The sequence below is a fragment of the Egretta garzetta genome, unplaced genomic scaffold (genome assembly GCF_000687185.1).
Source record: "Egretta garzetta isolate BGI_Z169 unplaced genomic scaffold, ASM68718v1 scaffold70, whole genome shotgun sequence".
NCBI lineage: Eukaryota > Metazoa > Chordata > Aves > Pelecaniformes > Ardeidae > Egretta > Egretta garzetta.
The window spans coordinates 4,119,380-4,131,521 of record NW_009258539.1 but is presented as its reverse complement, the minus strand read 5'-3'; the positions used below and the strand labels follow the sequence as shown (position 1 = coordinate 4,131,521).

At 40.1% G+C, this 12,142-nt stretch overlaps 1 protein-coding gene across 1 annotated transcript in view; it reads right to left on the bottom strand.

The window, feature by feature from the left end:
* The window catches only part of DMD (dystrophin), a 1,215,125-nt gene that overhangs the window by 906,095 nt on the left and 296,888 nt on the right, over nt 1-12,142 (bottom strand). The window contains 1 exon segment of the mRNA XM_035901725.1: nt 9,593-9,711. Within this exon segment, the coding sequence (XP_035757618.1) occupies nt 9,593-9,711 (119 nt within the window).

The following is a 12,142-nucleotide window of genomic DNA, read 5'->3' as shown; positions in this document are numbered from 1 at the left end:
CTGTGCTACGAACTAAAGACAAAGTACACGATATGGCATGATGACATGTCCAGCACTTAGAGCTGCAACTCACACTGACAAACAGTAAAGTAATAGTTAAAGGGTTGTGTTTTACTGTTGTGCTTCAATGCTGCAATGATGCTAATGCCAGTCCACCCCTGCTTAATGTAGTTCCAGTAGAAAGAATGCTTAGAGGTAGGCGGAATTCATATGCCAGAACACAAACAAGACTTGAAGGGAAGGACTAATTCAAGGCATCTTTCCTGTATTTTTTTTATAAAAAGGAGAATTGTAAGACTCAAATAAAAACAACAGGGAGAGAGGACATGATTAGGATTTCTTAATTCGTTTTAACGGATTTATCATTTTCTTGTTTTGAACAGTACTGCTAAGAGCTAACAACTACTCACTGACTAGCTTAATAGAGGACATAATTTTAGAAGTCAGTGTCTGAACCAAAACCATCCACTAATCATATAGTCACACAGAATCACAAGGGTTGGAAGGGACGTCCAGAGATCATCTAGTCCAACCCCCCTGCTAAAGCAGGTTCTCCTACAGCATGTTACACAGGACTTGATCCAGGCGGGTTTTGAATATCTCCAGAGAAGGAGACTCCACAACCCCCCTGGGCAGCCTGTTCCAGTGCTCCGTCACCCTCAGAGTAAAGAAGTTTTCCCTCATATTCAACTGAAACCGCTTATGTCTCAGTTTGTACCCATTACCCCTTGTCCTGTTGCTGGACACCACTGCAAAGAGTCTGGCTCCATCCTCTTGACTTCCATCCTTAAGATATTTGTATGTGTTGATGAGGTCCCCTCTCAGTCTTCTCTTCTTCAGGCTGAACAAGCCCAAATCTCTCAGCCTTTGCTCACAGGGGAGATGCTCCAGTCTCTTAATCATCCTAGTTGCTCTCCTCTGGACTCTTTCTAGGAGTTCCTCATCTTTCTTGAACTGGGGAGCCCAGAACTGGACACAGTACTCCAGGTGGAATGTTTCCACAGAAACATTCAAAATGCACAGCGGCAGAATACCTCAACAGAGCAGGTGACAGTGCTCAGGAAACACAAATTAGATACAATGGCTTTGATAGTTTATATGAGTATATATTTACACTGCATTTTATACTGTTACTTTTGAAATAGAAGGAAAAGCAACCTAGACATTAGATATTAATATATATATAACTGATAACTTACTATTAATGTAAATTTTTCTGATCCTCAGAAAAGGCATTTTTATTTTCCATTACCTAGGTCATATACATAGGTTCAAATACTGAATATTTGGACCAGAAAATATGCACAGAGGTCTCAAACACAATCTTCTGTTGTCACTAAAGATATGACTATAACAAATAATGTAACCGGCAATCTTGCAACTTGATAAATCATTAAATTGGCAATAGGACTGAAGACCCCTGCAGATCTGCATTTGTTTTCCTAAACAGCTGTACAACAGATAGCAGATACGATGACAGTTTCCCAACTGAAATTTTACTGCTGGTACCAAGCTGGTGGCATTAGTCTAAAAGGCAGCTCCAGATCTAAAGCTGTCCAAATATTTACAGGTAAAGTCCAGTAATAACATCCTGTAACAATTAACTTCTTTATTATTGTGAATCCTATAGACTTTCCTTTTATTTAGCCAAAAGTATTCCATGAACTAAGAACCAAAAGGAGCCTGAAAAACAACCCTTTTTTGTTTTATTTTCTACCCATTTTAAGGTTTTTGTGCAACTGAAATAATAATTTTTAAGCTTGATCCAGCATTTTCCTTGACAATTCTCATCAACATGATATTGAACATAGCTCTTGTGACTTGTCTCTCCCAGCCTTTAAAAAAAAAAAAATAAAATCCCCCACACTGACACTGTACTAGGCAAAACATTTCTAACAGAAAACAAATATCTTCTCATACTCCCTTGACATGAACCATATCAGGAAGGGCAATAAAATGAATTGAAAAAGAGTATTACCATTGTATACAGCTACTGGGTACAGACAGGGTTAACAACTTCACAAACTACAACACTGACAGTTTTTTTCCCCCTCTTCTCTGTGCTACAGGTATGGTAGAACCTGGTACTGCTGTTGAGAAACAGAAGTATGCAAAGTCAAGATCAAACAAAAGAGTTATCAAATGGAAAACTGTCCGAGTCTCATTATCACTTAATAATGGTGCCAAAAATTCATGTCATCAGTGCAAATTAAGGAAAAATATGGAAAATTTGACTGGGATGGATTAAACGAGGTTTTTATCAGGCTACACAGTAAAGTATAAGAAACTGGATAATTACTTCACCTAAAAAGGACAGCAGAAATGCCATTATATAACTTTACTGTCTATTTATTATCGGGCTAGCACAAACAAGCACAAGCCCCAGAAAAATGACAGCAGGGACAAGTTCATTAAACCAAGAATCAGATGTTTATTGCTAGAAGGGAGCACACAGACACTTCATCTCCTGCTGCTGCTGCTACCACACTCACACTCAGTTGTTGTTAAGGGGAAAGAGGACACAGCTCAGATGTATTCCCAGACTCAGTTTCTGAGAGAGTATAGAATCATAGAATGTTTTGGGTTGGAAAGGACCCTAGAGGTCATCTAGTCCAACCCCCCCGCAGTGAGCAGGGACACCGCTAACTAGATCAGGTTGCTCACAGCCCCGTCCAACCTGGCATTGAATGTTTCCAGGGATGGGGTCTCCACCACCTCTCTGGGCAACCCCTTCCAGTGTTTCACCACCCTCATTGTAAAGAATTTCTTCCTTATATCCAGTCTAAACCTACCCTGGTTTAGTTTAAAACCATTACCCCTTGTCCTGTCACAGCTGGCCCTACTAAAAAGATTTTCCCCATCTTTCCTATAGGCCCCCTTTAGGTACTGAAAGGCTGCAATCAGGTCTCCCCGCAGCCTTCTCTTCTCCAGGCTGAACAAGCCCAACTCTCTCAGCCTGTCCTCACATTAGAGGTGCTCCAGCCCTCGGATCATTTTTGTGGCCCTCCTCTGGACCCGCTCCAACAGTTCCATGTCCTTCTTGTGCTGAGGGCTCCAGAGCTAGATGCAGTACTCCAGGTGAGGTCTCACCAGAGCAGAGTAGAGGGGCAGAATCACCTCCCCCAACCTGCTGGCCACGCTTCTTTTGATGCAGCTCAGAGTACGGTTGGCCTTCTGGGCTGCCAGCGCACATTGCTGGCTCATGTCCAGCTTTTCATCTACCAGGGCCCCCAAGTCCCTCTTGGCAGGGGACCTACCTTGGCAAGTCCCCTACTGTTCCTCAAAAGATCCTTCTGCTCCTATGTCATGGTTTAACCACTGAAACCAGGACACCTATATGGCATGAGTGTTTTATCCCAAAGTAAAAAGTAAAACTTGGCATACGGCCAATAACATGTAACTACTACGTGTTGCTGTTTGCTTGTCCTATTCTTTTTAAATATCACCAAGCAAAGACACTCATAAAAAGGTGGACACACAACAAGGAACATAATAGCCTTTAGTGTATTTTCCGAAGTTTGTATGTGAAGACTGGAATCATGTTTCTCCACAACTGCAATACAGATAAAAATCATGAAGAATCAGATGACTACTAAAAGATGTAACCACATGTATGGGTAATTACGTGTTATTAAACAATACAGACTAACCTTAACAGCTTGATCAATCATTCAAACTTTCATACATACAAGTTATAATTACTAATGTCATCATCATTTGATTGATTAGCTTAAGCTGTTGTGGTTTAGCCTGGCAGGCAGCTGAACACTACACAGCCATTTGCTCAACTTGTGGGTGGAGATAAAGGCAGTTTAATGAAACAGCAGAATCATAGAATGTTTGGGGTTGGAAGGGACCCCTAGAGGTCATCTAGTCCAACCCCCCTGTAGGGAGCAGGGACACTGCTAACTAGATCAGTTTGCTCAGAGACCTGTCCAACCTGGCCTTGAATGTTTCCAGGGGTGAGGAAAGCAGAGGAGGAGGACAACTACAACTACAGAATATACAAAACAAGTGATGCACAATGCAATTGCTCACCACCCACTCTGATGGTTGCCCAGCTCATCCCCAAGCAGCAATTGCTGCCCCCCAGCCACCTCTCCCCCTCAGTTTATATACTGAGCATGACATCCTATGGTCTGGAACAGCCCTTTGGCCAGTTGGGATCAGCTGTCCTGTCTCTGTCCCCTCCCAGCTTCTTGTGCACCTGGCAGAGCAGGGGAAGCTGAAAAGTCCTTGACTGGTGTAAGCCCTGCTCAGCAACAATTAAAACATCAGTGAGTTATCAACATTATTCTCATCCTAAATCCAAAACACAGTGCTATGTCGGCTACTAGGAAGAAAATTAAATCTATCCCAGCTGAAACCAGGACAGATATTTTACGTCTTTTGCTGAAATTAGCCAAAGTGAATGCTTACCAACAAAGATTGCAAATATCTCCGTCAATACTCATTCCCCAAACACAACAATAACTTAGAATAACAAGTGAGGAATGTAGGGAGCTGAAGACTTTACATTTATAATTTTTAAAAGAAAAATGTTCAGAGTTTATATCTTTTATGTCTAAAATACTCTAAATTCAAGAGAGCAGTCAGAGATTAATAACCTGAGTTATTTACATTGAAAATAATCAAGCAAAATCTTTTCAAAAGTCAGCACCTCAAACTTACATTCAGAATACCAGAATAGTCATCACAAAGGTGTGAAACAACAGTCAAATATTTTCCTTAGTTGTACCAAGTGTAATGGACTTTAAAAAAAAAGTAAATAAAATAACATCTTAAAAGTACACATTACTGTAGAGACATTTTTCACATGCTAGCTTTGACATTGAAATATGAACAAAAATCACTATTAAAATGACCTGCGTTTGACAATGTTCATTGCATGGTGTTTTGAGTTGAACGAGACATGACTGGAAGCTCACAAATATTGATTTTGAGCAACCAAAGGAAAATAACTATTTTTTCTTTGAAAGGATCACAGAGAGCATTAGCAAAATGTAAAATACCTTAGCAGCATAATCACAAATGTCTCACAACAAAAGGTCACTATGAGGCATACTTTGGCCCAAAAAGTTCAATTTGCAAACACATTTTCCCTTTTGAATCTTGCTCATGAGCCTCTAGGTCTTTATTAACTTTCTTCTACATAACACTTTCTACCATCCATCAATTTCCCCCACACCTTCTTATTTTTTCCCTTGTTATCTTTTATACACTACGGTAGTGAACACAAGATAGACGTATAAGCCTGCTTACATTTCACTCACAGTCAAGATTCAGTCCAAAAGATCATAGAATATCTAGAGTTGGAAGGGACACATAAGGATCATTAAGTCCAACTGCCTGTTCCTCTCAGGACTACCTAAAACTAAACCATATGACTAGAGAGCACCATCCAGATGCTCCTTGAACTCTGACAGGCTCAGTGGTTCCACTTCCCTGGGGAGCCTGTTCCAGTGACTGACCACACTCTCAGTAAAGAACCTTTTCCTAATGTCCAGCCTGAACTTCCCCTGGTGCAGCTTCATTCCATTTCCTTAAGTCCTATCTCTAGTCACCAGAGAGACATCAGCACCTCCCCCTCTACTGCCACCCTTGAGGAAGTTGTAGGCTGTGATGAAGTCACCCCTCAGCCTTCTCTTCTCCAAGCTGAACAAACCAAGTGACCTCAGCAGCTCCTCTTAAGTCTTGCTCTTCTAAGAAGGCCTTGAGGCCTTATACCATCTTGGTTGCCCTCCTCTGGACACACTCTAATAGTCTGATGTCCTTCCTATATTGAAGCACTCAAAACTGCACACAGTGCTCGAGGTGAGGCCACACCAGCGCAGTGTACAGTGGGACAGTCACCTCCCTTGACTGGCTAGCTATGCTGTGCTTGTGGCACCCCAGGACACAGTTGGCCCTTTTGGCTGCCAGGGCACACTGTTGACTCATGTTCAACTTGCCATCAACCCAAGCCCTTAGATCTTCTTCCGCTGGGCTACTCTCCAGACTCTTATCCCCCAATTCGTACATATAACCAGGATTACCCCATCCCAGGCACAGAATCCAGCAATTGCTCTTGTTAAATTTCATACAGTTGGTGATTGCCCAGCTCTCTAGTCTATCCAGATCTTTCTCTAAGGCCTCTCTACCCTCAAAGGAGTCCACAGCTCCTCCTAATTTAGTATCATTGGCAAACTTACTTAGCGTACATTCAACTCCCATATCCAGAACAGAGCTGAGTCTTCCACTCCTTTTTCATGACAAAAAAGAAGGAGAAAACCTGTCTCTTATGTTTTTCTACACAAAATTTCAACATCAAAGGAAAAAAAAACAAGCAAATAACAAAACCAACAGCTAACATATTTAAAATTTTTGATGCAGAATGGGGTCAGCTTTCTCACCTCTTCTGGCTAAACAGGAAAGGAAAAAGGCTAGAATAAAGCTCCCACCACATATCTCATTCTTGCCGACAAGTTTGTTTGCTTCCCCCCCCCCCCAATATTATGAACATTCTGATTGCAGAATAGCTCTGCAGAATTTATTCTATGCTGCCTATGTAGCCTATTTGGGGAATTTATATAAAAACACAGTATCTTCAGATAAGACCTGTGAATCACAATCTTTCCTTAGTTAATTTTGTTTAGAGGAAATCTATAAGCAGGAAGACATACAGCTTGCTATTTTTAAGAGGACATTAGTAAGGTTACATACTCTGTGAAGACATTATCAAGCTTCACAGACAAGATACAAAGTCAATTTATCAAAACAGGAACAAGACAATTTTGTCAAACTACTTTAGGGCTTGTGTATAAAATAAGAATTTCTTAAGATGAAAGGACACACGAGAAGCCTTTTACAGGAGGTGCCTAATGTTTTCATCTGTGTTACGTTCACTTGCTTAAAAACTAAGCAAAGTGACTGCTTTAAGATATACCGCTGATATAAAAAAGCATTCCTATTAGTCAAGACAAGTAAGGAAAATAGCAAGAACCATTAACTCTGCATGAAACAAAATTCAAAAGTTTTAACTTAAGACAACATGGCTTCTATAGGAAATACTTAAAAATAGTCCATCTCTTAACCACTTTAGTGACTGACATGGAGATCAAATTCTGAAACAGTGCTTTAAAAGCTGTTCATGGGACAGACTTAAAATATCCACAACCTCAGAAGCAAACAAACAAACAAACTTAGAAAACCAATTTTTGGCTGAGTAAAAATACTTACTTTTCAAAATGTAATTGCTGAGACAGATCCCCTAGTCTTCTGTTTCAAGATGTATCAATCATCAGTAACTTCAAAACACAAACAAAAAATACTAAACCCTTTCTTTTTTGACTACCATATATGATTGCAGAAGAATAGGGCTTTACTGAATAGTGGCTTCCTTTCTACATGTTTTCAAAATATCACGACAGCAAATATTTAATTAACAAAAACAAATTTTAAAGTGTTCACAGATTATGTGTGCTGTTTTGACAAATATTAAGTTACATTAAAATAATGTTTCACCACTGAATGAATACTCCCTTTTTGTCTTAATATAGTAATACTTTGCAGGTTTTATTAAGTTAACAGCCAGAGAACAGGGTGTTGTTACACAATACGCTGTTAAGTGATATTTGAGTATCTAATTAGGAAAGGTGATAAATATACGAAGTAAAATTACAGTAGTAGTATGCTGGAACCTGCAAACAAGAGTCCTCACTTACTTATGTACCAGTAATTCTACTTTTCAGTCTAGGAACAGATTTTTTTATCATGAACCAAATTGTTACAGTTTCACAAATTCATGTTTGCAAATAGGTACAGTACTTACTTTTCCTTTGGAAAAGTTTGCTGATTTTTATTTGTGGAGGAAAAAAAGAAAAAGGTGGCAAGCACCACTATTTACAGCACTGAACAGCAAATAATTAAACCAGACATTTGGAAAACCACCAATGTGTGAGAGTTTTTCAGTTGTTGGCTAAACAACTGCAACTATCTTTGCAAAAAGCAGAATAAAATGTCTAATCAAAAGTGACTTTTGCATACAGAAAATAACTTATTCTCTAATCTATTTCAAGAAGAAAGTTCAATCAATTATAGCAAAGACTGCGACTATATCTATTCAGTTGTGCAACCCAGTTTTCTATTTCCAATCTCATCCAGAGCTTACAAGCTTCATCTTACGCTTTAGCACATAGCCGAGCCTGTTCCTCCTCCAGTGGTTCACACAAATTCAGTTCTAGAGATGAAAGATAGCGTACTAGCAAGCAATGCTGTATTGGTTTTACTGTGCATTTGTCCCACAAGTTTCATTACAGACACCCCATACATTGCTGGTACAAATCTGACTGCACACTCAGAAGGCGCTCATGAAGCCTCTACCTATGAGGTGGCAAGTCCCTTTCATCTTTTGAGTCCCAAATCTTATTGCTCCAATTGTTAGAACCACTTGAGATGCTCCTCTTTTAATTCTACACAGGTCAAAATATCACCATCTTGAATTAAACCATGTCCTCTAAATAGTTTTTCACTCTACAAAGCAGTAAGGTTACAGAGCAGAGAAGTTTATGATGTTCAACTACAGCATAAGTAGACAGTTTTTTCATATATTTCTCCTAGGTAAATAGAAGGGATATAAGGTTATTAATTCAATCTTGATACATGCTCTACTACATTTAAACATTAAGAGACCCGATGTTAACTTTTAGACTCATTTTCACATTTTATTATATTCTGGTTCTTCCCATCAGAAACTCACTGCTAGGTGAACCACTGAGAACAGCATAAACATATAGGAAACTGCATTTATTAGTGGCTTGATAGGCAAACAGTAGGAAATTGCATGCAAATATAGCGTATGGATCATGATGTGGAAAAAAACCAGTGTATATATAGAGAAAGGCATACATAAAAAGGAAATATGACAGCTGTTCAACACTGCCTTGTAGTAAAGAATGTTTTAGAAATGTTCTCTGAGGGACAATTACTTAGGCTGTCAGCAATGCAGACAGTAGGGCAGAGAATATAGAGAAATGGACAAAATTTAAAAGATCATGTGAAAAACAAGGAACCTTTCAAACATGACTGCATAAGGAAATACAAAACATAGAGCTAAGGTAAAATAGGCGTGTTATTACACATAAGATTAAATGACAGTGATATCAATCATTCATCCTGATGAAATTCCGATATACAGAGGATGTATAAGTCATATTTTAAAGATCTGAGTATCTAGAGTTTGAATACACATTTTAGATGTATATTAAGAGGTAATTTGAACTCATGATCTTTCCAGAAGATAAAAAAGCTGCAGATGCTCTAAATCTTTGAAACAGAAATCAGCTACTCATTGAGATATCTTTGATTTAGTGCATGCACATTAAAACTCTGGCCCCAAAGCTGGAAAAAAATTGCTTTAGAGCATGTACATTCAGGCAGTTCTTATGCTATTTCAATAGAGCATAAAGGTAACATTAAAACAAATAAAGGATTTTGCTTCAGTTTATCTTGCAAAACGCTAATTTCTTGTGCAGAAAAGTCAAATTAATTTACTATCAAATGCATGAAAAATTTTATTTTTACACTTAGAGAAAAGAACATAACTTCTACTAACCTTCAGCATCAAGGAGTTTCTCTATGCCCAGGTGTTGCCTGGCTATGTTGAATGCATGGTCTAGTCGTTGCACAGGTGACTGCTGAGAAGCAACAGCATTCCAATCAAATAGGTCTGGTCTAAAGCAAAAATAAGAGGAACAGTAAGTTTCTTCTTTTTTAGCATTAGATGTAATTACATGTTTCTATGGCTTTCCATCAGCATCAGCTACTACTTTTTCATTATCTTAATGAAAGAACGTGTTCAGTCAGTGCTGGAACTAATGAAGCTTGGTTTCTAATGGGTTTGCATCCTATACTCATCCATCTTCATCATCATCACATGAACCACATTTCTTATTCTCCACTAAGTCCCAACAGCCTATAACCTCACTCCCCCAAACCACCTGTTTTCACCCACAGTACTCTGCTCCTGTCATTGCCCAAAATGCCCGCAGCGGGCTTCCTCCCCTCTTCCACTCCCAAAGAGTGCCTGGGTGAGAAGGATCACGTGCTGTGGCCATGCACACTTGGACTGGCTCGTGGAGGGCCAAGTGGGACAGATAACTGCTGAGGTAATTTTTCAGCCTGCCTCCTCTTTCCAGCCACCAGTCTTTCATTTCACTTTGCTTACTATTTCTAAGAAGGTAACTGCTTTTGAGATTACCAGCTCGCTGTTATATCCAATTGAAATCAGTCAACAGGTTCAAAAATTCATGACCTAGGAACATACGCAGCATAACTGCACACACCACATTTCTTACCAAAACTTTTAGGAAAATACACACTTTTCAGATGAGTATAGAACTGTAGCCCAATCATAGGTTTTCACTAATAGGAACAAAAGCACTAGAGCACAATTTAAATGTTCTTACAGGAAAAGACAGAGTGACCAAATCTGAATTATAGCTCAGATACACAATCTAAGCCCTTGTATGATCAGTTGCACTATCTGCAATATAAATAATGCTGATACACTGTGATATTTGGCATTTCATCTGAGAGTTATTCATTAGGAGATCAGAATTTATTATCAGGCACTCCAGGAAAAAAGTTTAATCAGGTATTCTGTAATTAGTGTGCATATAATATGAAGAAAAACAACTACACTATTTGTGACTTTCATTCAGTGTTCTAAATCAGAAAACATTTAAACATATAATTTTACCTACAGATAAATCAAGTATGTTATTTACACAAATTAAAATGTTTCAATTAGTTATGACAGATTTACTTAGTTTTATTAATTTTAAAAGTTCATTTTAAACAGTCTCCTGTAGCTACAAGAGATGGCAAAAGTTTTCACTACATCATGCTGTAATAACAGCAAGACAGCAAAGGAAAAATGCCATTTATGTAGTAGTAACTTCCCAGTTACGCACCTTTGCTGGCCAATTTTTTTCTGAGAGGGGAGTGATTTACATTGTAACAATTAAGTTATTCTAAGGTACCTTGCTTCTCTGTGCAGAGGTTCTTAAACATTAATTAAAACCAGAAGTTTCTCCTTCCCACATGCAGAACAACTCGCTGAAGCAAGCAGCTCCTGGACCAGCACGATTGGCAGCAGAGCGCTCTAGCACAGTGCACAGGGGGGTTTCCCCAAAGCAGGGGAGCCTCAGGGGGACTGAGAGCCACTGGGCACCCATAGCTCATGTAACAGTGGCTGACAAAACCTTGGTGGGGCCAGCAGCAAAGGCGGCCAAGCGCCCCCACACGTATAAAAAGTCCTTGTGGAGCACTGGCAACCAGGAGCACTACCAATGGGGCATGGTGCGGCAGCAAAGGCATGGTGCAGCAGTTGGCGCAGCAGTTGGCTGGAAATTAACAAATGTGATGCCCATCTACAAGATGGTCCAGAAGGAGGATCCAGGGAACTATAGGCCTGTCAGCCTGACCTCAGTGCCAGGGAAGGTCATGGAGCAGATTGTCTTGAGTGCCATCACACAGCACATCCAGGACAACCAGGTGATCAGGCCCAGTTAACATGGGTTTGTGAAAGGCAGGTCCTGCTTGACAAACCTGATCTTCTACAACAAGGTGACCTGCTTACTGGATGAGGGAAAGGCTGTGGATCTAGTGTACTTGGACTTTAGTAAAGCCTTTGACACTGTTTCCCATGGCATTCTCCTGGAGAAACTGGCAGCTCATGGCTTGGATGGGTGTACCCTTTGCTGGGAAAAAAAACAGCTGGATGGCTGAGCCCAGAGTGTTCTGGTGAATGGAATTCAATCCAGTTGGCGGCCAGTCACAAGCAGTGTTCCCCAGGGCTCAGTTCTGGGGACGGTTCTGTTTAATATCTTTATCAATGATCTGGATGAGGGGATCAAGCGCACCTTCAGTAAGTTTGCAGATGACACCAAGTTGGGTGGGAATGTGGGTCTGCTTGAGGGTAGGGAGGCTCTACAGAGGGATCTGGACAGGCTAGATAGATGGGCCAAGGCCAACCGCATGAGGTTCAACAAGGCTAAGTGTCGGGTCAAAACTCCATGTTTTGGAGTTAGGGAAGAGTTAGTTTTGGCTTAGGGAAGAGTGGCTGGGAAGGGGGCCGGCGGGAAAAAACCCGGGGGGGTTT